Genomic DNA, 27,860 nt, shown 5'->3' on the forward strand with positions numbered 1-27,860 from the left:
ACAAAGATCTAGCTAGAAAAAAACAAACAAAAATGAAAACATGAAAAACACAAGTAGGGACTGGAAGGTGGCCAGAATCTGTTTGGCATTGTGCTGTGGCTTTGCGGTACAGCAAAGTCACAATGCCAAATGGGTTCTTGGTACCTTTCACTTCCTACACTAAAAGATTTAAAAAAAATAATAATAATAATTTAAACTAAACAGTAAGCAGTTAAAACATTTCATCTGTTAAGCAAAGAATCTGCAGCCTTATGGAATAATACAGTTTCACAACACAGTCTATGATGGGAACACTGATAAAAAAAAAATGAGTTAGTCTTTATTACAGACTACTCAATGACCAGAAAGGAAAAAAAAATTAAATGAAGCAGAACAAAAAAAACAAACAGAATTGGCAAAAAAACAGCAGGATGTAAGCCGTATATACATTTGTAATGTATGTAATCTATGTTTCTGGTCATTTATTAATTTTTTTTTTTTTTTTTGTTAAACATTGTTACAAAACAAGCGTGTAACTATACAACAAATTAAACAATGATAGTGCTAATCTCTCATAAGGCTACAAGAAGAAAGTAAAATGATGTGCGAACCTGGAACCACTTAGCGTGGCGGAGAGCAGCCAGAGCGTCAAGGCATTTTTGCCTGTCCAAGACGTCCGGTGGGTCTTTCACCATACCCGAGGTTACATCTAAAATGGATTGAATTGGCAAAAGTGCAGTGAGGGACGGGTGTTTGACCAGGTGAGCAAGACACATCCTTCTATACAGCTACAGTGTCACACAAGCCATTCCCATGACAAGTACCAATGCTTCTTGATAATGGAATGAGTCCCATACATAATGATTGATCAACAGCAAATAACGTTCAAACATGTCACCAGACCAGATTTCCTGTTGCCGCTGAACTGTCCTATACACAGCAAATTGGTTAACATTATATAGTAAAGGAGGAGGGTAGGGGAGGTAGACCAATCCTGGTTCTTCCACAAATGTTTTAGGGTGATTTGAAAATTTTGCTTTAAGGTTTGTGGGCCCCTTTGTTTAAAGGAACACATAGGCTGTACAAAATAAGTTTTTGGAAATGCTTGAGTTGAGGCGTCCAGTTGAACTTCACTGAAATGAAACTCAATTGCAATATAAATTCCATACACCTAATATACAATGGGAAAAGACCAAAAATATAGGAGGGCAGGATCACCTTTTCAAGGCACCCTTAAATGTAACTTGGGGAAAAGTCCTTTATAGATCTAGTGGCCACCTTTCTTAACCTCCTCTTCAGTAATTACATGTATATACTTTGTTATTTAGAACAACAGGTACAGATTTTGTCTAGAATTGTATAATCCTACTTGCAGCAGCCTTGGCTAGTTGAACAATTCTCCCGTTACGTTATATGATTAAGGAAGGCTGGTTGGCCACAATGCACGAGCAAACTAGATGACAAGACAGAAGGGATGCAGAAATCCACAGTAGCAAACTTACACTGACTTAAATTCTTGAACAAGTCAAAACTTTCCGACTAGTCATGCAACAGCATTCCTGGCTGCTAGATATGACTATTTGGTCAGAGGTGACTACTGCCACAGCTAAGTCTCAAATTCCTCCACCGAACAAAGTTGTGACCAAATATGTGAACACAGCAACATTTGAAGATATGAAGTATAAGACTGGTACTAATCAGTAGAATTTACTTTTATCTGATTCGCTAGGTGATCACTAGTAGGAAATGTGTATATATGGATTAAAAAGTCATTTCACCCAATACTGGTACTTCAACTTCAGATGCTGGAAAGTTGAGGCAACCACTGCATTTTACTTGTTTTATAATCCTTTTCTTGTGCTGCACTAGCCGTGGGATAAAGGACATAATAAATTCATCAGAAGTGACCCTAGCAAACTATTGTTACTGGGAATTGAGTATAAAGATCTTGAAACAAGTACCCTGTAGCCAAGCCCCTTGAAGGACAAAATCAGGTCCTGTGAATGGATTCAACTTTCCAGCTTCTAAGTAAAACTGGAATTCAACATAAGGTGGACTAACCTTTAAACTTTCATAATCCTCCTGTATAAAGGCAGGGAATGGGTAACTAATTTAACTACTTTCATTCTATATTTATAATACAAAGAAACACCATGCACAGCTGTATAGGGTGTGGATTTGTGCATCCAATTTGAATTGTTTTAGATCAACCCCTTTTTAGAGTCAAATTTAAGAACACTTAAGCAGTGGAACCATACAATGAAAGAGAATTCTATACGGAGAATCCAGGAAATCCAGTTGATAATACAATTTGGCAAAACTCCATTGTTCTACATTGTTCTACTACCTGTCTGCTAGAAAAAGTGTTAACTGTTTCGAGCCTGTCAATGTCCACATTTGGGCTTTAAGTCAATTTGGTTTTTGGGCTTTTACACACCAGGTACAGTTGTTATGCATTTTCCATCATATTATAAGTGCAAGAAAAAAGAATATACAAATTTGTAGTTTTCCAAAAGCTTTTTTTCCCCATCTATGGGCCCAATTTTTTAAAGCTCTCCATGGCTGGAGAAGATACACTTTATCAGCAAACCTGTAATGGATTTCTTCAGTAATTTGCTAGCAAATGTTTTGACTCCTGGAGCAGATCCATTCCAAGTTTGCTGGATCACCCAGCTTCACTGATGAAAGTGTATCCTCTCCAGCCATGGAGAGCTTTAATAAATCAGGCCCTATGTGTTTAGGGAGGGATTGGGCTGGTTTTCGATAGGTGCCTTGCATGCTACAATTTTCAAAACAGCAAGTCTGGTGTGAACAAGCCAGTAAAAGATGTTCAATCTAATAACTTATTACTTTTTTTTCTTTGCTCACAAAAATCAGGATTTCTTGTTCATATTAGACTGTTAAGGCATGCAGCTAAAAAGGAAACAGGAAAGCTGATGATGTTTGCAAATCATATTATCACTGGGTTGAGGTTTAAACAAAACATTAAAAGGGCTCCACTGTTCTTTTACTTTTTTTAAGGGAGATTATCGACTCATGTAAAGCTACATTTGCCTCATGCTGCCGATCTCCGTTTCCCCACAGAAAATAAAAGGCAGAAAGGATAGGGAAGAACTTTTACAGAAGGCATTAATTAAAAGTGTTTGGGAGCAAAGTAATGCTTTACATCCAGCGCGCCCCAATATACCCAAAATAAATCATTACTCAAAAACGTAATGTAAAAGTAAAAGCTTCCCTGGATTTCCAAAATGCTCTTGAAATAGGAGGTTAATCAGTAAAAAGAATTGCTGTGCCCACACTATTTTATGCTTAGCTTTGTGAGAAGGGAGTTTCAGCAGCTTATTTATTGGCTGGGGAGGGTGGTAATTATAAATCTCCGCCCATAAGAAACCAATTAACCGATTCTATAAAATCAATTTCCTGCCTATTGTACTCAAAAACTAACAATTCTGTTGACTTTAAACAGTTTCTAAATCTTGTAGGCGATATGCAAAACCATCAGAGAAAATAGTGTGAACACTGCATACATTTGAGAAGTAAAAAAGGAAATAAGGAAGGAGGAAAAGCAGATGCCTGCACTATGCAACCAAACCCCCTTCTGTAACATTAAAACAAGGCTGGTGTGACACTGAGCTAGAAACCTTGGTCAAAAATCCTTCCGTTGTCTTGGCAGAAATTCCTGGCTGGAACCAATTCTCAGCTACAAGGCTTTAAAGGAACAGCTGAAAGGATGGAGAAAACACACACAAGTATACTTGCTGGTGGAAAGGCTCAACAGCAAGGTTAACACTTTGCATCATTTTAACTAAAGGGGTCACGCTAGCATACTTTGGTTTTCATGTAACAGACCTGTAACTTCGAGAAATTGGGAGCTGGGCATGCAAAAGGATGTCCCTAGCTGATCAGTAACTGTTTAAACAAAGCCATTTCAAGGTTAGGTGACAGACTGTGCACTGCAAAACCTTGTTATTTATGCAGAAAGTAAGAAGCAGGAGGTACAATGGTCATTACAGGCACTGTCAAACTTTAACTGAAAAGTGGACTTCTACTAAAGACCTAATCAATGTAGCAACAATGAGGAATTATCCTGTCACAGAGGTCTGGCTATTCCCTGCTGTTATCTGGCGGAGTATTGATCAGCTCACCTGAGCATGCTGATCTCGAGATGCCATGGAAAGGACAGAAGAAAATATAAAAAAAAAAAAAAAATACCACACTAGGCATGAATACAAATACAATGTCTATGTGTTCATGATACCATTACTTGTTGCTGTACCACCCAAGGTTTACACAGGAAAGATCAAGTAGGGCAGCCACAAAAGCAAATTATCGGTAGTTTAGGGTAAATTACTTACATAACCATCCCCCCTTTGGGTTGTATTTTTCTCCTGCAGTGAGATGGTGCAATAGGTTGGGCTTATTATTTAGGGATTGACACCATGCTGCTGCACAGAGAGGTCTAAAATTGCAGTCCACATATCAGTTAAAGTGGGAAAAAACCCTGGTATGTAAAGATAAATTTAGCAATGTATTTCAGAAAAAAAAAACATTAGAAACAGAACCTGGATAATTTAGTGTGATGCCAGGACTGAATCCACACTAGGTCAGACCAACGACTTCTTTGTTTCCTTTTATAAGAATCAAGCATGCAAATGACAGCCATAAAGCATTTCCTTAAGGTTTATAAAAACTAAAGTATAGGGGCAGAACCACGGGAGGAAAATACTTCTACACTTGTAAACACAAATGGTGGGCTTGAATTTGCTCATTTATGGAATGATGAAGCATTTACTGCAGATTGGAACTAGCCTAGACACCAACTAAGGAAACAAAATGTCATTTTCTGACCTACATAATGACAGAACCAACAAATTGAAAACACTGCCTATGCTTTCACAGCAAGTAGATGACAGGAAAAGGTAACATAATATACCATGACATCAACACTGGCGTCACATCAACTCCTTTCAAAGATGCAAACCATTCATAACAATTACATCGGCCATCTTTGTAAAGACACTATATTTATCCTGGTATGCTAAGGATCTATTGCTGTCAACTCACCTTCAACACAAAGTTATTAAATGAAAAGGGGTCATTAAAACTTTGTGTTATAAATAGTGGACCAATCTACCATCTTTTTAAATTAAAAAAGGAAAACATTTTCCCATATCTGAACTGAAAAGGGCGGTATGCATCTTGCAAGCAGTGACACCGTGTTTCTGTAATAAAATTCATCATCACAAGAAAAAAAAAATACAAGGAAAAAAAATACAAGTAAGCGATTGTGGGAGCAACATTGTTAAGGTTTTTCCAACCTCCATCCCTTATGTTTTCTTCTCTCATGACCGGAGAGGTAAGCGTTATCGTGACCTGCATTTTAGGTTCCACACAAGAATTCAAAATAATAGATGCATCTGGGATGGAACAGGCCACCTCGTATTTCTCAGGGCTGATCACCTGCAAGAGTAAAATAAAAAGATGGGTCTTAAAAGGACAAGGTAACAAATATTCGTTAAAACACTGCAACACTGCAACCGTAAAAAAAAAAAAAAAATTATTAAAACTTAATTCCAACAAAAACCTTGCATTTATTATTTTATACATGGTATTTACCTATAAAAGCCTCCCCTTCGTAAACATCCAAAAGCTAGAGACTAAAGTTGCACTCTTAAAAATGTTTGATTGGGCAGGTCATTACTGCATGAAGGGTTTTGGTTTTCCAGGAATGAATGAACATCCTTACACAATCCATCTTTGCAACATACATGCACATTCCTCCATGCTTTGTCTTTTTAGGAGTTCTTTATTTCCTACAGTACTAAAATCAAAAGCAGTGTTTTCAGTCTTATTTGAGTTCACCCTGCTGGAACTACAGAATAAATCCTCCTTATGTTACAAAGATAAGTCTACTGAGGAAAACCAGGTGGAACAGACAACACTGCTTGGGATTTCAGTAAAAAAACGAGTTGCCAGCCTGCAAAAGGAGATTACGTGCTTACTCAATTTTTGATAGATCAGATTTTTCTGTACATATGCAGAATGGTTCCTCTCCCCTACTTAAAGTTGAACTAAAGTGAAAATAAAAAAAGCTCACTGTGCATGTGCGAGATCGGCATCTCATTCCCTTTAGTGGAAAAAAAATGCCCATGCAGCCAAAGCCCCCCGGAAGCCATGATGTATGTATCCAAGGAGGCTTTGCGCACCCAGGGAGTGCTTTTTTTTTTAATTACATTTTTGTTTTACATATAAAGGTTGTCTACCCTTTTTATGTAAAGTAAAAATGTTCAGTTTAGGTCCGCTTTAACTGCACAATCATATTTAGGCTTAATAGGGGAGTGGGAGAGAGTGTAATTGAACTACAAAAATTTGGTTACAAATTCATATTCTGAAATGTTGAAAACTTTTTGCAGCATCTTAAATAGTATGACATATTGCCCATACCAATTCTCTACTACATGGCGTTTTTCACGCCATGTGTTTCCTCAAAGAAAAGACCCAGAGATATGACCCAAGGATTACAAACAGGGTTACTTCTAATCACCATGAATTTAAATGCAGCTTACACTGGGTTGTGGTAAATACAATATATTGCAATTAAGATATGTGGCAACTAAGGAAATCACTTACCGCAAGCTGTTTGGGAAGATTCTCAGCAATACGAGTCAGCAAAGACTTGGTGGGTTTTTCAGCACAGAGTAGCACCAGACTGACGTCTCTATCACCACGTAAAAGCAATCCTTTTGCCAGTACACCAACACGCAGGACTCCTTTCAGCGCTCTGAAATTGGAAAGGAAAATCAGTCATATACCATGCATGCAGGGGAACAGAAGCAAATCTGGGGAGTTCCCCTGAAAGACAGACCCTAAACAGGGTGGAAAACCTAACCTATGACACTGTCATAGAAGAGACTACCACCCTGCCTCCACAAAGCAACATTCAAATTATTCTGACAGGGAACTGCAGAAGACGACGCCAGTAAATTCAGAAATAGCAGAACCCAACTGAGACATTTTTTATACCAAAATTCTTATTTTTACAGATTGTAGTGGGGAGACTGGCCAGCTCAATGTAAGATTAAGATTATGTGATGGGGTAAGCGGGGGGGTTGGTGTTTTGCTGGGTGACTTTGACTGGGGTATAGAGCCGCAGCTGGGTAAAGTAAGATTCATCATCAAGTGTAGACACAATGACGCATTGTTCTTTGAATTTTTCTATACCAGCAACAAAAAACTTATGTAGTAACTAGGTAGAAAGCATTATGTCGGAATAGCCAAAAGTTTTGTGTTGCCAGTGCCTAATCCTCCTCTAGGTGTCAGCATACACCAAGGACACAAGACTTTCTGTTCTCAAAATGGAAAGGTATATAATCATTACCAGTTTTTTAATTTTAATGCTCCTCTATAAAAAAAAAAAAAAAAAGTTTTTCCTATCTTTTCTTAAACCTAACCCCAACGTTTCTATAATTAATTCTTCCCCTACTCATTAATACAAAACCACTGGCATCGGATAGAAGAGTAATTGGAAATCACAACACAATGGACAAGCATGCATATACACAAGGTGACAACATTGTAGGGAATTCATGGCAGAGTACTTAGGAAAAAAGGCCTGCCAATGAATGATGCTGGAAATAAAAAAAAATGCATTTATGCCATTAATTTAAAATTTAGCCTATAGCTCTTTAACTAGTGTGAATAGTGTAAATAATGACTATAATGCAGACAAGCCACAAAAACTGAAAGCAGCAATGCAATAGCCTGCACCACACAGCTTTAGGGAGACAGCCGAATATTGGAAGGCAGAGTTTCTCTAGATGCACAAACCCTGTTCTCATCTATCAAGTCCATACACAATTAACAAAACACAAAATAAATTAACAAAACACAAGCCTGTCCTCATTGGCCATTTCAGGTTAGATTGTAAATACTATCACATTTATATTACTGTAATGAAAAATATGATTGTGTTGAATATGAATAAGAAATGTAAATGAGGCATATGAACACAATGAAACAGAATACTTCTTTAAACTGGCCATACCTCTCTTTGCCAAGATCTTTCTTCTCATCAGGCTCTTTCCCCTTACTCTTGTCTTGGTCAGCCATGGAATCAGAGACAAGTTTCAGGGCTCGTTCAGTTAGGGATACTATTTTCTGAACAGCCTGTAGTTCCTCCTCTGTTGGATAGATGGTAGCGTGTTTGGTCATAACATATCTGTCATCAAAGGAATCTGGTCGCCGTAGAGGCTGCAAAAGAATAGTTTGCGTAAATTAAATTAAAAGTTCAGGCCGAAAGTAGACATTTCCTGACAAATTTGGGGGACAGTCCTTCTCTGTTATGCTAAATCATCTGCGATAGTTTGAGTACACGACTAAAGAAAAACACTGCATAGCAAGTACAGAGAGACTCTTTAAAATGTGGTCCAAAGGAGTATAAGTGTCATTTTCATTCAATATAACGCAAGGAAATAATAACAGATGCTTGTAACTGGGGAGTGCATTTAGTCATAGCGTAGCAGGTTTGGTGATAATCACACCTTCCTATTAGTGGCTCTACCCCGACAGCTACCAAAAAAACATTTTCAGTGACTTTACAAAACTTAAGCAGTATAAAGCAGTATATTACGGTATTGACTATTTTGCAGTAAAGCTCATCTGTGAGTTAAAAAAACAAAAAAAACAAAAAAAAAAAAACAAAAAAACAAAAAATAAAATGTTTCTTAAAATTTAGATAGTAGGGTAATAGATAATTATTTTATTGTTAAAATGACTGCAACAGCTTATGACAGTCAATCCTAATGAGGACTGAGGAGGACATGACAACTGCACATTTCGTGTTGTACTCACTGCTGGTCCTTGTGGCTGTGGTGGCATCCCTGGTCTAACTCCCAATAATCCAGGAGGCCCAGGTGGACCGTGGTGATATCCTCCTTCTGGTCCTCTCCGTCGGTCATCCCAATGATGCTGTTCCTCCTCCATTCTTCTCCAGTACATGTCTTCCTCATAGCGCCTGTAAACAGTACAAATCAGCCTGTAACTCAAGCATTTTTAACAAATGCAGGCAGCTCAACTGATTGTTAGGTTTTTTTAAGTTGACCATCAAACTCTCTTTGCTTTCAGTACGAGAGCGCTATAAGACTCTTCAGAGGATTGGATAGGAATGATGCTGAAACAGATTCTTCCAAAATGAATTATCTTTACATGAAGATTATTAATATTTTTCATTCTTTTTGTGTATGTTGTATTATTTACTATCTTCCTTGTATTATACTAAGACAGACCCTGGCTCTGTGGGACTACAAAATAAAGCTATAGAACAGAGAAGCCATACATCAATATAAAGGCATCATTTCTTTTACCACCAACTTACAGCATACTACTTTGATTTTGATCTTTAACCCAGATGGGTTTCTGCACACACCTCATCTCCATCCTCCATCTCTCTTCTTCTTCTCGCCTTCGCCAATACTCTTCCTTCTGCATTTGTTTGCGCATCTTTTCCTCTTGGATCTTCCTGGCTCTAATGCTCGGCTTCACCTCCACTTGCAAATCTGGGTTTACTTTTTTCTATTTTGTAGAGGAGGGGGAAAAAAAGGGAAAGCAATTTAGTAGGGACATATTGATATTACTCAAGTTAAGACAGTTTATTCAGTAGGTGGAGTAGAATACCCTAACAGCAGCCTCTTGTCACCACGTACCTTGTATTGCAGCCGATGCCTTCTCCCTTTAAGGTGCATTTCTTTAGCATTTGGATCATTGAAGCTGCACTCGCACAGCTTGCAGTGAAATCGGATAACTTTTCCTTCATCATTTCGTACCTGAAGGAAACGGTTGAAGATAAAAATAGAGCTGACAAGAAATTTTGTGCAATATAGAGAATAAAATATAGGCACATCATTGGTGACTCCTACCCGAAGCTCCCTCCATTCTGTAAACTTATGTGTTACTTTTGCCTATCATTTAATAGACTGTACAAAAATGAGCCGCTAACTGTTATAGATAACTTTTGTAACAGCATAGTAAAACTTAGGATTCTATTTTTATTTTATCTCACACATTTTAACACAGAGCAGAAACAGAGTTTGCAGCAAGCTAGAAAACTGCCAAAGAAAATTAGCGAGGTCACTGGGACTCTCTAAGCTGCGACAGCATTCTTTTTATTAAATAAATTTAGGACAACAACTGCAAACACTTCAAATATTATAGCTTGCTCCAACTCCTGTGACCTTTGCTTGTGTAACATAGGGAGTAATTAACAATTGAGAATTTCTAAACACACTACACTTAATTGCAATGTGTGGGGGGAAGAGGGGGATTGAGACATAGCTGCCAATTACCATAGCTGTTACGTGGGAAGAGAACTAAGCAAGAAAAAAAAGTATTGCAATATGGTGTTATGAAAGATCCAACATTTAAAAAAAACTAAACAACACTTTACTACAAGCTTTAGTTTATCATCCAATTTGTACTAGTTCTAGTTTTCAACATACCTCTTCAACATAATCATGACCCACAGGCTGAACATCACTTTGAAGAGCAGCAAGGGTTTGAGCAGCTTCGGACATTGCATCCATCTTGGTTTCTGGAGAATGAACACTGGAACTAGGTGTAACCTTAACACCGTCACTCATTTTGCCATCTTCAATCTTATTTCCAGTGGACTGCAATTTATTACCACCTATGGAGGAAGAAGTGTTAAAGGAGTTTAAAGTTATAGTATAAAAAAAATAACATTTAGAAAGCACTTGACAGTAAATAGCAGAAGAAAGCAAGTGTGGGTGTATTTAGAAATCAATAAAACATAATGTATATTGCCACTAGCTACTAACTACCCAGTCCTCAGTGGCTGCTGTCACAACACCCCCTAGACCTGGAAGGGAGTCCTATGCCCAGCGTGGCATAGTAAAGATGCTGCAAAGAAACCAGACACCCTGCGGTATTACAAACACTTCATCCAAAATGGAGCGGTACAAGTTCACTCATAAATGTATACACTGTGGGGAGCAAGAAGACCAAGGCTAGGTTCACACTTGCAGTGTGTTTACTGCTTTCTCACGCCAGGAGCCGCTGCCTAATGGGAGACACTACATGCAGACCCTTTCAGCCCGGGTGCACCTCTGGGCACTTTTCAGTAACCACCCAGCTGTTTTTGGGTGGTTACTGATGAGTTGTGTCACAATACAAGGATGGCCACCCGCCTACAATTTCTTCCCACCAAGCTTAAAATAATTTCTGGGTTGAACACGGACATGGCAGCATTTCCTTGCGGCGGCTCTATAGGGGATCTCACTGCCGCCAGCTGTCAAATGTGCAGACACTAGTTCTTTAGGAACCAGCGCTGCACTGCAAAGTGTTTGAAGGGGCCAGCTGTGATGAGCTGCGCCGGATCACTTGATTTGAAGGCAGTTGTGCCCAGAGTGTAAATGTACCCATGAGCAGTGCTGGTATATAGATAACTAAGTAACAACCTCAAGTCTGTTGCCTGAGCTGTGAACATCAGTGTAGGCAGCACCCAGCAAAAGTCACAGGGCTTTTGGATGTCTACACAAGGCTTTATAAGTCAATAACAATAAAAGCACATATCTTAAGGTAGGACTGTTAATATGATACTGTGATGATATCACTGAACAAACACATCAAACATTCTCATCACTTTTATTACTGGTAGATAATTATATAAATTGGAAACATAACAATAAAGAGTTAAGATTGTACTTGCCAACAAAAGTTATTTTTGGCGTGGTTATTTTCTTAACAATGTTGTTAGATGAGATAGTGGACATTTTGCTTGCACTCAAAGTGCCAACAGATGAGCCGGACATAGATGAAGACAGTTTTGAAGCAGGTGTGGTGACAGAGGAGCTGCCATTAGTGCTAGATGTACTGTTTGACGAGACAGCTGGCTTGGAGACAGCTGCGGAAGTGACAGACTGGTTCACGACATTTGGTTCAGTTGACGGAATAGGTTTGCCAAGTTTAGTGTGCAACTTCACAACCTGAGAAAGGAAATAAAATCAGATTTGTCATCAAGCTCAAAAGAAATTTTAATTAGGTCCACCTAATTACCCAGAGTACCCAGTGACAAATCACAATCATTTGTCCCACAGTTAAGAACTATCACTACTCATACATTACAAAATGACACAAATGGTTTTCATAACCATATTAATGAAATCAACAGCACATGCACTGTAGGAAGATATAATTCTGTATAGGATGAAGCGAGGTAGATGATTGTGCTAATTCAAATGATAAGAGGGCTGTGTGCCTACATGTTATTGGTCAACCATAATCTCTGGTCCACAATTTACTTAAGCTGTAAAAAGCCTAAAATATTACATCAGAGTATATTTTAAAAAAATTGGATACACTGCTGCAATTAATGTCCCAAATTGTATCCCTTACCCAGACAAAAATGAACCTATAGAAGTAATATGCAAACTCACATCTCCTGATGACCATGGATTGTCTAGGACACTTAATGGGTCTTAATGGAAACTGCATCTGCAGACAAGAATTGTGTCTAATGTGCATAGTTGGGGATGAGAGGGGAAAAAGCTCTTGACTACTTGGGAAAACCAATGAATGGCTGTTGTGTGGAAAAATGGAAGGCAAAATAATTGAAATCTATAGTGCAACTCATTTTCCAACATCAGTTCATGTAGCAAACGTGTTCCCCTTGCTTCTGCAACTGCATGCAGAGCTAGTGATCTAGTTTGCAAATAAAAGGCAATGTGCAAATAAATAAAAGTTTAATAAATCCAGAACTTGCCCTTCCTTCTTGTAAAAAACACCATCACTCATCCTATACTCTAAAGGACCAAGCAGTAATTTCCCCCCCTCTGTTTATATGTGCAGTATGTTGCAAAAAATGAAAACACAAAATAAAATTTTGACCTAGATTCCAAACCAATAATTTCAAAATGTTTGACATTTAAACTTCAATCAAATCAACCTTTGTTCTCATTATGTCCACTATCAAAAAGGTAAAGGGTGCAGAATGGGGTCATATCTTCCCAAGGACCCCCTTCTGAAGTACACAAAATGGTTATCGATGTCCACACAAACCATCACAAGTAAATATACCTTTTGGTGTTTAGCACCCCTGATGTGAGCAGCATAAGCATCTGCCCCTGTGCAAGAAACATCACAGAGTTCACATCGGAGCTGGTTCTGGGTCCCGCGGACTGCTGTGCTGCTGCTGGTTGTGTTTTGGGAAGCTTTTAAGGCTGCTTCTTTTTTCTTGTGCTTTTGGCCCTCTAAATGCTCCTTATACGTCTGTTGTGATTAAAAAAAAAAAAAAAAAAAAAAAAAAAAGAAAAAAAAAAAAGAAAAAAAGAGAAAAACATCTTTAGGATGAGCAGAAATACTACATTTAGCTTAAAGCAATCCCTAACAAATCTATACCCCCTTTCAATATTTGAAGTTCACAGAGGTTTACAAGTTTTTGTGCACTGTGCTTGCCACTGTACAGTTCATTAGAAAACTATTTTCAATGGCATTACAACAATCATGATCATGATCATGTATTCACTTTGACTCACAAACATACAGACAGGGCCTTTGTATCATTCTGTATTCACTTCATAACCATCAATAAATGCTACTATCAAATTGCAAGAGTAGAAATAAACTATCGCTGTAATGGACAGCATTGTAAAGTCAGGCATGTCCAAAGTCCGGCCGGGGGCCAAATGTGGCCCGTGTTCAGATTTCCAGCCATTTCCACCGGTGCATGTGTGTACAGGGAATCCCCTGTGTCATTATAATGAGCGTGTGCTGTGCGGGACCCGCACCGAACATGCCCACTCCGATTTCAAAAACGTGCTCTACCCGGAGCCCGCACTGACACTGGACGTGCACAGGAAATCCCTCACGTCACCCTGGTGAGCGTGTGATGTGCGGAACCCGCACAGACCACGCCCACACTAACCCCGAGTATTGTCCACTGGTTACCAATAATTCACGTTAATATCACAAATGTATTCCCTTTTCCTTTGTTCAAAGCACAAAAGGTGCATTTGGCCAAGACAGACAGGTAATATATCAGCAAGATAAAAAGATGCAGTGTTAGATAAACATCAATGAAATTTCACTGTAAATGAATATATTGTGTCATTGTTTAGAACAGGACTTATTGCAGGGCATGGGAATACCACATTGTCAACATGGATCGGTGACACTACATAACACATCTAACCAAAGAAATCTCATTCAAAAGTAACAAATATTCTGCACAGGCTGGCCGGCATTAAAAAAATTCTGGTTTTGAGTTACAAATATCGGCAACTTCAGGCCACTGATCTAAGATGCAAAACTTAAACGAGAGACAACCCTTATTAATGCTATATATGAACGGCCAGGGAGAATCAGCGTACCTGAGGTCCAGCACAGCTAATCTTGCAGACATCACAGTAGTGGATTTGAGGTGGTTTTGGAGGCTGTTTAAGCTTCAATTGCTTATTCTGAAAAGCAGCTTTCTTAGTAAAGTTGCTGCCAGTCCAGGCAGCAGTAGCAGCCACTGCTGCAGCAGCAGCTGCCTGCTTTTGCTGTTGCTGCTGTTGTTGTTGATAATAGGAAGAGGCAGCAGAGTACACTGCTGCTTCATAACCAGAGTATGCTGCACCTGATGGAAAAAAAAATACATAAAAGTCAACTTAATATACTACAAATTAATAAACTACACCATCTTAAAACCAATACAAAGGTACGTACACAAATGTCTGTATTTAGCATTGTAATCAATTCAGCAAATGTTTTTAACCAACTTAAGGGCCACTTAATGTGTCTCTTGAAAAGCAGATAGGCTTGCAAATGGCATCCAAGTAGAACTGCTACATTTTATAAATTATATTTTTTCTGAATAACTAGAAATAACACTGCACCAATACATTGTTTGAGTAACTAGAAACATAGCTGAGGATACGAAGGGTTCCCACACCCCAATTTAAATGAGAATTGTGCCACATCTCTTATTAAGTATCATTCTTCACTGAATATTACTGCCCCCATAGTTTTATATTGGTGTGATTTGGCATTTCCAGAACTCCAGGGGGACATCACACAAATCTACACACTACAGTCTGTGAAAAGAAAAAAAAAGAAAGGGGAAACAAAGCACAGAACAGATAATCTGTTTCCTTGTAGGATGTCTGACTTAAAAGATACAATCAAATTCAATTACAATTAAATCCACACTTGAAGAAAACGAAGCATGCACTTCAAACAGACTGTGAATGCACACAGTTGGGAATAAGGGAGAAAGAAAGTACAGACTACTTGGGAAAACCAATGACAGGTTGTTGTGTAGAAAAATGAAAAGCAAAGGAATTAAAATCTAATGCACCTAATTTTTCTACATCAGTTCATGTAGCAAACGTGTTCCCCTTGCTTCTGCAACTGCATGCAGAGCTAGTGATCTAGTTTGCAAATAAAAGGCAAAATGAAAATACAAATAAAAACCCAGACTTTAAAGAACACCATCATTCACCCTATACTCTAAAAGTATGTTTATATTATGTTTGAATAAAAATGGAGAGAAAAAAAAATGTGAGATTCCAAATCATACTTTTTAAAAAGTTTGACTGAAGTTGCACTTAAACTCCAATCAAATCAACCTTTGCTCTGTTGAATTAAAAACTATTAAGAGCCATGGGAGACGTCAATGCTGGTTTAAAAAGCATGTTTCATTGGTGTCATTATGTGGTGATTGATTCATGTTCCAAGCAAGAAACTTGTTTAGTTAAACAGTTATAAAAAAAGATTGTCCTAGAACACAAAGCTCCAAAAAAAAAACCAAAAAAAAAAACCAAAAAAAAACCAAAAAAAAAACAAAAACCACAATAACATTTTCCAATCCTGATCAAAGTAAGTTATCATTTTTCAATTAACAAAAGACCCAATGCTTGCATTTCATAACATTCAGATTTACCTCTAAAACAAAGTAGAAAAATAACAATAGATTACCAGAGTAAGTCACAGCAGTTGTGCTGTAGGTCGCGCCCTGTGTGTACGAAGGAACCACAGTGGCAGCGGCAGCAACAGGTTGCACAGTGGAGGACACAGGGTATATAGAGAAGGTAGTTGTTGCTGGACTGGGATTTGCAGGCTTGATGGCCGTCACTTGCCGAGTTTGTTGCGCTTGAGTGTACTGAGCAGCACCCTGGCTGTAGCCAGCCTTGGGGGCAACTGGAAGAGACAAGGCGAAAGGAGCTGGTACATAGGAGGAAGAAAAGATGTATTGCAGAAAACAATGTGATTTAGTTGCACAGTTTTGGGTAATGTTTTATAACTCTAAAGCTAAAAGAAAATACTTAGTATATAGGCAGCCCCACCACCCTTGTATGTTCAGCAAAGCCTAAAAAATAAGCCTGGTAAAGCACGGTTAAGATAGATTGTATATAAACAGAAATATTTAAAGCACAAAGTGGATACTGATAATGGATCTCCACTCAATTCCAAAGTATTAGGCACTAAGCTGATAACATGTAGTACATTATTGAAAAATAAATAAATAGAAATTTAGACACTGGTATCCCAATAAATTCTCACTGCTTAAAGAGGACCTAAACTCAAAATGTTTACATTACATGAAAGGGTAGACAATCCTTTCATTAAAAAAAATACAGTTTTTGACTTTATAAGAGCCTCCTGGCATACCCACGTCTTGGCTGATTATTAGGCATGTGCAGTGAGATCGGCACTCTTTTTCCCCCATCTATGTCACCCGATCTCGCAACAGAGCAGTGCGAGATTGGATGACATACGAAGAAATACCCGGAAGAGAGAAGAAAATGGTGGCCTGAAAGGATACCGGGTTGATGCTGGACCAAATAATGAAACCCCCGATGGACGGATCTGGGGGATTAAAGGTGTGTGTTTTTTTTTTTTTTTTTTACATTAGTTACACTTTATTGTGAAAGAGAAACATTTTAGACTGAAGGACTAAAGCGACAGTCTGGCGGTCAATAACTATACATTGGGCTGTGGGACATTGTTAATGAAAGAAGATTTTCAAATTTTATATCTACACTAAATTGTACAATGGTGACCGAGCATGGAATGTGCAGACTCGATGCCAATGAATATTAACGTGGCCAAACCGGTATTTTTTTTATCGAAAACCGGTAAGTACAGTTGGTCACTCCAAATAGGTAATAGACTATTTGATCCTTCACCTACTACCATCTTTTAATAAAATAAGGTACTAAATGTACTGCTTTGACAGCAAAAAAAAATTACAAGATTGGATATAATAAATTTACTCTAAACTATTAGCAGTAGCTAAAAAAAAAAAATTAAAATAAACTTTTGCATTGACAGGAATAAAATTCTAAAAAATGATAAACCACCTACTTGTCTGATAGTAGGATTCAGCCACAGATGGTTGAGGCTGGGCAGCTGCAGCTACAGCAGCTGCAGTTGCCGTTGGTTGCTGGTAATAGGTCTTGTTGTCGTACGCTACCGCTGGAGCTGTGGATCTGACGTACGAGTACGAGTCCTGGTGAAAGCATTAGAAAATATTAGTATCTCAGAGCCACAAAACTGCTGGAATGGTATAAAATACAACACTATGCAAACATTTCTTGTTGGGTATTTTGTTAGTCACATTTCAGATTTGCCATCTTTGAAGTCTAAATAATAAAATGTTTGTTGGTGCCGACAGGCAGGTTTGTCTATGACAGAAAAGATTGTAAGATGTTTCCTACTGTTTAACACTTTTTTTGTGCGTGTACACAGAAAGAAGAACTGCTTAACAATGTAGATTTTCTATGTCCAAACAAGCCATGCAAATGAGGACCACAAAGCTTTTATGTTGGTGATTCTGCTTTATCTGGCCTTAAAAGCAGTCATCAGCAAGAGCTACAGTGTGAATAGAAAAGAACCAACCCTATTCAAAATATTTACATGTGGTCCAAAAACACTATTACATTACATTATAACATAATGGGGAATAACATACAATTGAAGACTTGTAACAACCTCATATAAAGAGATCACATAAGACTTTTACTTGAACTAAGGTTCATTCTAAAGTTATTAGGGGTTACTTGGACCTTCTGTTATTATTCATATCAAAATCACTTATGAGAACTGGAGTTTTCTGGGCTTCACAGACTTCCCATAAGACATTTTAAATCCAGCCTACAAAATTGATAGCAATATATATTTTTGTTTACAAGGAAGATCAATGCAACCTTAGAGTTACCTGGTAATTCTGTGTTGTGACTGGAGGAGGTGGCGGGGGAGCCTCCTGCTGACGTTGAGTGTAGCCGTAATCTGTCGCTGTGTGTGCTGCAGGGTAGCCACCATAAGCTGCTGCAGTTGCAGCAGCTGCGACAGCGACAGGAGCAGGACGTGCTACGGCAACTGTGGCTACTGCTGGAGCGTAGGCTGCTGTCACAGTGTGAGCTGCTACTGGAGCCTGGTGAACAGTATAGCTACCCACAGTGGTTGGATGGGAATAGGCTACTCCTGATGCAGGTTGTTGGCTGAGAATAAATAGGAAAAAACAAGTTAGGTATTCACTAAATTTATATGGACCGAGTTAATTTTGCAGATCAATTTATTGTAAAGAAAAAAGAAAAAAAAAAAGAGGACTAGCAAGCTAAAGGAAACATTTGGACACCCAAATTCTGTCAAAGGCACATTACTGATTACAAAACTTTTGACCCATTCTAAAGTTCAGAAACCAGTTATGAAGTTGTTGAAATATGTAATAGCAAGTTTTTGGCAGACATTATGTTTACCTATTTTCTTCTGATAAAAGTCATCAAACCCCATTTGGCCAGTGTTACCCAAACATTCCCATGTGCTTAGAAACGTATTTCAATGAATTTTCTAAACATTCACCGAAATGGGATGTTCACCGAGATGGAATGGTTGTGGGTCAGACCATGCAAAAGGGTTACCAAATCTTATACATAAGCTTTCATTATAATTATGACTATTAGCATGCACGTTCTGCAACCACTCATTGGCCAGGTCAGGGAGGGGTTTGTAATGGTCTTTTTAAAGGACAATTATAGAAGGACGACATCTCAATGCCATCTATTTTTAGTAGGACATTAGGAATATGTAAAAGAAAGAAACATGGAGGCTTTGACTGTTGACCTCTCCTTCAATACCTTCAAGCTGTATGATGGTCAGGCTGACTTTTGCTTTGCTATTTTTGTCTTAGAGTCTCCGACCTATTTCAAATATGTACATAAGAGCATCTTGACTCCTAATCTGTACATTCGTCAACAACTCAAAATTACTATAGACAAGTGATCTGCATAAATCAGCCTGTAAAACAATGGCAGCTGCTAAATTACTTTTAGAGGTTTATGATGCATATGTACATTACCCTTCCATAGCAGATATGTTCTAAATATAATGCTTCTATCTTGAAAGCATGTAAATTTAGCTGACTTTATCCTCCTTTTTGACAACCTCCAGCCAATAGGAACGCTGTTCACTTTTTACCTTAAGGGTAACAACCACCAATTACATGGTGAACCTGGTTGTCTCTATGTTGAATCTAATATCCTGCTCCATACTCAAGTCAGTTTACCTATGTACACAGTACACTGATAAGTGGGAAAGAACACTGGGGGAAAAAAAACTACATCTAAAGGCTCATGAGGGATGGACTAACCAGGAAGGAAAAGTGTACCTTAATCCCCAGCAACTCTCCTCAAATCAAACACTTACCTGTCAACACTCCTAGTAAATCATAACTGCATGGCTAAAAGCCCAATAATTTCTAAATAAAGTCATGGGGATTCTATGATGCATACATGGCTCATCAACTTTTTCAAAAACAAGCTGTGTACCACCCAGATCAGTCTGAGGTGAAGATGTATGAGGAGCATGGACAAGTCATTATAAGATTACAGGGAAAATAGGATGACCATACAAAGTATTGTAATCTATCAATATTACCCAGGCTAAAATGTTCCTAATAATGCTATAATGCACCACATGGGGGTGGCTGAAATACTTGTTAGTCTTCACACTAATCCTTCTAATATGTTTAATTCTAGAGCCAAGCCGTGCAAAATTTTGTTTCTTCAAAGCTAAAGCCTCATCAATTGCTGGCACCAAGCCCTACCTGCCTTAATTCATCTGTCTCTATGCTACACAGGAGTAAGGACTGTAAAATGGACCTGGAAAGGATATGATATTCTGTAATGTTTTGCCTCATGGTAAACATTTCAGACTAAGCTAAAGGACAAAGTGTCTGCACCAAACCACAGCCTGGTCATATTTGGTCATGTAATGTTCTGGCATAAAAGCTAAGGTCACAGGCACACTGCTAAGGACCAGACTCTTCTAGGACCATGCTTATTTTAGCAAACATGTTCCCCTTGCTTCAGCAACAACATGCTGGGCTAGTGATCTTGTTTGCAAACAGTATGATTTCTACATTGGTAGACACAAACGGATGTTACTAAATATTATCACGCATACACTTACCTGTACTGAGCGGCACCACCATGAGTAAAGCCAAAGTAGTTGCCAGTAGCCATTTTGGCTTCTTCACCAAGCCGGCTGGGCACTGAAGAAAAATGGAAGAAAAATGGTAATTAACAGCATGCATCTCCCTAATTAAACAACTACTCTGTATGCCAGACTGTTTGAGGCCCTTTCTTAAACTTGCACAATGCTTTAGGAAAATTATTGATATTATTTATAATAAAAGATTTAACTGAGTTAGACCACCGATTAAAATTTAAAATCAAAAAGATGACTTTGAACTTCTCAAAGCCAATTCATGCCTTGCGTAAGCAATTTAACATTAGACGCATATATTATAGAAAGAAATAACATGTACACACATAAATAAATCTGTGCAAAGCAAAACACAAGCTACCTTTAGAGAAAAACACTTAAAACCTAACCACACATTCGGAGGACAGACTATTATAAATGTAAATCCAGACTTATTTTTAGCAAGCCCAATACCAGTAAAATGTGTTTTGGATAAGGTGGGGAGGGGTTAAAGGTTTTTAGGGGAATTCCTCACTTCCTGTTATATCTTTAATGGGGACAGAGAAACAAAAACAATTTAGTCCAGTGGGATAGCGAGTAAACTTCTGCTTTGCTGTCTTTGTCTGACTTGGTGACTACCACCCCCCTTTTTTTTTAATCTCTGCCCTTTCTTTTATCAAAATAGTAAAAAAAAAACTGTGCTCGACTTGTCTCTATTATTATTACACAGAATTTATTTAGCGCCATCATATTACGCAGCGCTGTACAAAGGCCATAGTCGTGTCACTAACTGTCCCTCAAAAGAGCTCACAATCTAGTGTCCTTACCATAGTCATATGTCATTAATGTAGTCTAAGGTCAATTTTAGGGGCAAGCCAATTAACCTCACTGCATGTCTTTAGGATGTGGGAGGAAACCGGAGTACCCTGAGGAAACCCAACGCAGACACGGGGAGAACCTGCAATCTCCATGCAGATAATGTCCTGGCTGGGAATAGAACCTGGGACCTATTGCTGCAAAGGCCAGAGTGCTAACCCCTGAGCCACCATTGAGCCCCTATTGGGGTCTCTATGATGCAGCATTGTCCCCCACTATCCTGCAAACTCAGCCTGGTGTTGACATCCAGTCATTACCTAGTTTGGGTTCACAATACTCTAGGACTATGGCTACGTACACACATCAGATGATTCTCGCCCTATAATTGCCTCAGAGCTGATATCGGATGAGAATCTGGCATGTGTACATTGCTTGTCATTCATGGATCCATCCTGGCCCATCCACAAATGTTCGTAATACAAGTAAAGGGGAGTGAGCGCAGCGGGGTGCCGTTTCGTCTTCCTCTCCCTCCCCTCTACATAGAGCAGAATAGCACTGTATGTGCAGCACTCACTTGTGAAAGATCCTTTCCAATGGCAATTGTTGCACATGCTAAGCAACGCTCATACATCAAAAGAACTTGAGGGCTTTAGGGGCGTGTGTGAGTACAACTTAATTGAATGAACCAAAATAAAATTAGCATGGGGATAACCTAAGGCAATACTGAAAATTAAAATAATATTTGTCTGGAGATAATTCAATTCCTTCTTGGTTGTCAAACTTTAACATCATTTTATGCAATAGGTTCTGGATTCTGGGTTCTCTAAACAGAGACTAAAAAGGTGCTGTCCTAAGCTATAAAGCAGCCACAACCCTTTAAACACGTGAAAACACTTAAAATACCTTACAGGTCTTAGGGAACCCACTTTTATATATCCACAGCTCACAGGAGTGTGGTGGTCAGTGAGAAGAATTCCTCTTACATTGCTGATCTTACATTATCAGAAGAAAAAAAACAAGGCAACTCAAGTCAAGTGGGGCTGAGCCTCATCATCACAATAAATCTGTCACAAGTGACTTGACTTAGAACATGAAACAGTTCACAACCAGGTATAGAAATCAGTTTCTTTTGAAGTTAAATATTAGGCAGTTCACAACTACATACAATTTTCCTAAACAGAATTCCTATATCCATTATACCCATATTCTGACATGCTGGAATTTAAGATTTTGTAAGAAAAGGTATTTTTATCTAAAGGAGTTCTGACAACTGAAATGCAATTTATAAAGAACCATACAACATGTTGATCTAGGCAGAGAGATTTCTATTTGAAATGCAAAAGTGGAGTTAAACAAGATAAGATTCAAAAGTGAAGAAATATAACCTCTTCTATAGCTAGTTAAGTATTATTTAGGTTTATGGTGCTTTTCTTTCCTGTACTGCAAAGTAATAACATTAGAAAGGTTAGGTCAGTGTCAGACGTCTGTGCCCCCTCTACGCTCTTTGATCACCACAAAGTAGTGCCATTGGGGTCAGAAAAATGAACCACAAAGCATGGAAAGACACGGGCATTCATCAAATATGGAAGCAGAAAGGTGTGAAAATATCTTTGGATGATTTTGCTATGCAGCAGAGTTACAATTTCACAAAAAGGATGCATGAACAGAAAAGTATAAACTTTATTTTGTGAAGGTGCTTTCTGATTTTTTTTTTTTTTTTTTTTTTTTTTTATTAGGGTCACTTGAAAACAAAGGTCTTTAACTTGTTTTGTAATGGGTTTTCTTTTACTTACAACTGTAGCTGCCCTTTAAATTCCCCAAAAAATAAAAAGTTGAATCAATGACACCACAAACAAAACAAATAAAAACTCCTTTCTACTAATCAAAGTATTTCAGTTCCAATGGCTCAAACCTATCATTTGTTTTTAATATATATATGGATCAGGGAAGGTATTAACAGATTATGCAATGCAGTGTTGATCAGCATTCCAGGAAGAGCAGAGAAAGAGGATCCAGGCTTTCTCAGAACACAAACAGATTATAACATACTGAGTAATACATACCATAGGTGAATGAAACTACAGGGCATATAGGAATCATGGGTTCTTTTCTTGGCTGGCAAATCCAACAACTTTAGTTCCTGGTCATAACTCACAGAGAGTTGCAAGTAGTTTCCGTTGTCTTGTAAAAACTGTAAAGAAAGGCAGAGACTTTTTACTGAAGAGAAACGTGATGCTGTGGGCTACAAGCTGCTTACTTTAATCTGCTGTCTTATTACTGTCTGCACAGGCTGATGAGGAGTTGGAGAAATCTGTAGATGCAGCTTATCAGAGTACACACAGGAAAAAGGTCACATAGCTCCGTTTCAATCATGAAACCAAATGCTCAATGTGAAAGCAAACAACCTAAGAACATAAAATGAATGCTACCCTCTCTGTGTATTACTTCAACTAAGACAATATAACCAAGCAACTTGTACAGAAAGAGTTAAACTAAAATGTAGAGCTAACAAACTATAAATGTAGCACATTAAAGCCATCCTAAAACAAAAAGGTATTCACATGTCTCATTCCATCACAAATCCCAAATTTAGGATCATTCTTTTTTTATGGCATAGCAGCGCATATAACTTGTTTATATCCCCACTGTCAAATGCACATTCAGGACCACTGGGGTTTAATGCAAATATAGAAAGATATTACAGAGACATGTATTTATGATACAATGCTTACTCTGCACTGATGATGGCGAGACTGCCCGAAAAAGATGTATGAGGTGTGGAATAAATGGCGCTATAGTATTAGATATTACTACTATAAACCAGTAATTCTGGTTATGCATCTGGCTGATATGGCATAAAGGAATAATGTCCATGGCTCCTCCCCCTGCTACCCTGAGTTGAAGAAAATCTTTTTTTGATATGGAACGAAAACATGGAATATGGAGTAAAATATGGAACAAGACGTGCGTGTCTTCTATTTCAAGAAGGCTTACTGTGCTACTTTGAACACAAAAGAGAAATCAAGCTAAGAATGAATATATATATATATATATTTTTTTTTACTTTATTTTATTATTTTTATATGATTTTGTGTTTCAAACTTTATTATACTCCTACTATTATATTACACTGTAAAATAAATTTTCATGAAAAACAATGTACCGCTTTTAAACATATAAAACCGGAAAGAAATGAACCGCTAGGGAGGTTAATGTCTATTTATGTTTTCTACTACTGCATGAATCACTCAAGCAGAACTAAATGTACAAATGCAAAAAGTGTGAATAAGCCTGAAGAGTAATCTTAGACTTAATAAGATGCCTAATTTTTGTCTATGCAGGCAGGGTGGAAGGAGTTAAAGTTATTCTTTATATTCATTTTCTTAGAATGGAAGCTAAAATATCTGGATCATAAAGCAGAAAAGCAAGGTGCATTTACAAGGTCATACATTCATCTGGGGAAAAAAAATATATAAATGAGAACCAGACTCAAACTCATTGGTGACTACAAATTTTGTGGCCACGCATCACTAGACAATGCAGAAAATAAAAGACCATCCATGTAGCCCAATATAGGTAACATTAGCAGTAGACCATCATGACTTATTTACTAGTGATACCTGCCAGGAGAAAGGAGACCGTATACAAGAGGAACTCCTTGGCGAGTGTCACAGATGGTTTTGGATGGCATAAGATTTAGGTAGCAAGAGTTACCATGACATGAATAATGAAGAGTGGAGACGTACACATAAAACATGCAGTGAGGTGACCCAGCTTATCCCAAGCGAATAGAAAATTAAATTAACTTCAGAAATGTTATTACTTCAGGTGAAAAATTATATTTAGTCAAAAGGTATACACCATCTGTAGCTGACAAAAAATCATGCCAGATGTAACATTATAACACAATTTACATATTTTTAGTAGTTGTAATAAGGAAAGACTGATCAAAATTGTAGGTCGTTCTATTACAAAATAGTTAAAAGTGGTAATCCCGAGACACACTTTGGGTCGCTTTAACCTAAAAAAAACCCACTTACCTTGTTATGTCGCTGTCCCCAGGCATCCTGCTGGTCCCTGCAGGTCCTGGGGACACGTTAGTCTTCTTCGATCTTCAGCCGCACAATGCAAAGATGTTCTCCGGGGTTTCCAGGTGCATGCATTGGTGTGGGCAGGCGGATCAGGGGGAAATTCAAATAATTTTGTATTGGATTCCATACAAAATAACTGTTCTGAGTCCAATACAAAGAAATTTTCATATAATTATAATTTTCATATACATTTCCATGCAAAAAACTGTAACGCTTTTTGCATGGAAATTTAGACGGAATTAGAATGCTAGGGGGTTAATACACAAGAAAAAACATATAAACAGTATTTAGGAAGACTTTCTAAATGTTCATGTTTCTATGCAACTTGACTCTCTTTAGAAACAAAAACGTTATATTTGTATGTGTTCCTAAATACTTTTTATATTTTTTTTTCTTGTGTAATAATAAACCTAATGTTTTATCAGTAATCTTAAAATTGCCAAAAAGCCTCTTTCTTGACTTGCCTTTAACTAAAACTTTTCTTACTTTACATTACATACATTGCCCACCACATTTTATCCTGCGAAAAGCCTTTCCAAAATAAATGAAATCCACCTTTTAGTTATCACACAAAATCCTTGTACACTGATCATTAAAATGCTAATTTGGTTTTAACTTACATAATAAACAGTTTTTATTCTACAGGACAGTAAAACGTTTTTTTTTGTTTTTTTTTTTTTACATGCAAAGTTTTCCAACACCGACTTCACAATAACCGCACTGTTCTTTGTGTGTGTTGCATTCCATTCTTTAGTCCACTTTGTTTTGGAACCACAGGCAGTTTCTCAATTGTCTCATTGTGTGAATGCAAACTGTCCCTACTTTCCAGCTTTGTAAGAAGTAAAACACAAAGCAGCTTGTTCCATGTCACATAATACAGTAATATGCACTGCCTGTCCCTAATAAGAGCAGAACTCCAGCAGCTCTTGTGAGCAGGAAGGATTTGTATTGTACAGAAGACATGATTCTACGAGCTATGTTCAGGAATAAAGACCTCTTACCTATTTTGCTAAAGCGGACACACCACTGAGAGATAACGTAAAATGTCACTGCTGAACTCATTCCAAAGAATGCCAAATGTAATGTAATGCTGATCTTTTGTGTAATGTCAGACACCTGAAAATGATTCTGCTGTGTGAAAAGTTGAACAGCAATTAGCTGCTAAGTCATGATCAGTTATTCTATTACCTCTCGGGAGACCCTACAGGTAGCATCTCTTAGCGACAGTTTCATAGGGAATGAACGGGGTTGGAAGTGAGCCGTTGGCAAGGTGCTCCAGCAAGGAGCCACATGGGATCTCTCAATCACGAAAAAGCTCTGAATCTGAGTCTACAGGATCAGAACACCGACCAGGCAAGATAGGTCAGATATGGCAGTTTCCAAAATCTGAAAGGTCTGCTTTAAGATGGATTTGTAATGTACTCCATATTGTGGAGGAGCTGCTCGTGTACATTCTACCCATGACTTACTCAGGATGAACACCTGTACCCATAAATGAGAGTTAGCATCCTGGCCCTAAAAGATGGGGAACGACATGAAACCCAGAAGAAGCTGGAGAGAGATGTCGGCATTGGTGAGAGCTCACTTATTTTGCATCACGAGAATTAGAGGGTTACGTTCTGCTTTATCATTTACAAAACCTGATGGGGCTGTAGGAATAATCTTTATGAAGGAACATAAACTGCCTTGACAGCAAAATCTTAGCTAGGTGATATTTTAGATCCACCAACACATAACTAACAGAAGTTGCGTTGTGCTGGGTTTGTATACTTCCAGACTACAGCTGTATAATGACCCTGCTCTAGTTTCTGCTAAAACTAATAATATGCAGGTTTTCATTCTCAGGGATCCCCGCACTTTATCTGGCACTGCTACTTTCCTTTCTTCCAGAAGGATAGCGCCAATTATGTTTAGGTAGAACCCAGGGCTAAGACCACTTCAATTTAGAGGGATGGTGGGAACAGCCACAACCACTGTGCATGTTCTTGATGAACCAGCATTTGGCAATGGGTGGCACCTAACCACTGACCCCCACCGTATTTCCCTTTAGGTGATTGCTGGTGAGAAGCTGCATGGGTCACAAATGTGAGGAAGCAATACCTGCACCTTAAACTCACAACTAGACTGAAGATTCTCATTCATACATCAGATTTCTGCTGCTTGTTAATCTTTCATAATTGTTACTAGTGACAGATAAATGAGAAGGTGCTGTACACACAACACCATTCTGATCTAGAGAGAGAGAGAAGTGGGGAGGCTGATGCAACATCCCCATACTCGCCTCTATGGGAGCGCACTGTGGTCATTCCCAATCAGTCCCTCATCAATCCAGGGCAGATTGATAAACAACATCAGGGGACCACTGTACACAAGATAGATTTACGCCTAAAGCTACGTACACACTTCCAATTATTATCGTCGGAAAACGAACGACGAACGTCCCTGCACGATATACACGAACGATCGTATAGCACCGATCCTGCACATAGAGGTAAC

At 38.3% G+C, this 27,860-nt stretch overlaps 1 protein-coding gene and 3 non-coding genes across 8 annotated transcripts in view; all 4 read right to left on the reverse strand.

The window, feature by feature from the left end:
• ZFR (zinc finger RNA binding protein) overlaps positions 1-27,860 on the reverse strand; it is a 37,035-nt gene that overhangs the window by 5,719 nt on the left and 3,456 nt on the right. Inside the window, exons 2-17 of one of the 5 annotated variants that reach the window (XM_072416563.1) lie at positions 23,337-23,464; positions 20,443-20,524; positions 18,191-18,473; positions 17,338-17,482; positions 15,949-16,170; positions 14,361-14,608; positions 13,069-13,260; positions 11,702-11,978; positions 10,473-10,660; positions 9,681-9,800; positions 9,404-9,549; positions 8,830-8,992; positions 8,024-8,229; positions 6,610-6,760; positions 5,298-5,439; positions 591-688 (exon numbers count right to left, since the gene is read on the reverse strand). In XM_072416563.1, the coding sequence (XP_072272664.1) occupies positions 591-688; positions 5,298-5,439; positions 6,610-6,760; positions 8,024-8,229; positions 8,830-8,992; positions 9,404-9,549; positions 9,681-9,800; positions 10,473-10,660; positions 11,702-11,978; positions 13,069-13,260; positions 14,361-14,608; positions 15,949-16,170; positions 17,338-17,482; positions 18,191-18,473; positions 20,443-20,524; positions 23,337-23,373 (2,700 nt within the window). In that variant the 5' untranslated portion in view covers positions 23,374-23,464. Of the gene's footprint in view, positions 1-590; positions 689-5,297; positions 5,440-6,609; positions 6,761-8,023; positions 8,230-8,829; positions 8,993-9,352; positions 9,550-9,680; positions 9,801-10,472; positions 10,661-11,701; positions 11,979-13,068; positions 13,261-14,360; positions 14,609-15,948; positions 16,195-17,337; positions 17,483-18,190; positions 18,474-20,442; positions 20,525-23,336; positions 23,465-27,860 lie in introns of all 5 variants that reach the window. The other 4 variants (XM_072416561.1, XM_072416562.1, XM_072416560.1 and 1 more) reach the window with 4 other exon arrangements.
• LOC140334386 (small nucleolar RNA SNORA66) lies at positions 12,570-12,704 on the reverse strand. The gene has a single exon (XR_011921514.1). It is a non-coding gene; the product is annotated as a small nucleolar RNA SNORA66 (small nucleolar RNA).
• LOC140334440 (small nucleolar RNA SNORA66) lies at positions 15,280-15,412 on the reverse strand. The gene has a single exon (XR_011921558.1). It is a non-coding gene; the product is annotated as a small nucleolar RNA SNORA66 (small nucleolar RNA).
• On the reverse strand, positions 20,243-20,376 carry LOC140334385 (small nucleolar RNA SNORA66). The gene has a single exon (XR_011921513.1). It is a non-coding gene; the product is annotated as a small nucleolar RNA SNORA66 (small nucleolar RNA).

The sequence above is a fragment of the Pyxicephalus adspersus genome, chromosome 6 (assembly GCF_032062135.1).
Source record: "Pyxicephalus adspersus chromosome 6, UCB_Pads_2.0, whole genome shotgun sequence".
NCBI classification, from domain to species: domain Eukaryota; kingdom Metazoa; phylum Chordata; class Amphibia; order Anura; family Pyxicephalidae; genus Pyxicephalus; species Pyxicephalus adspersus.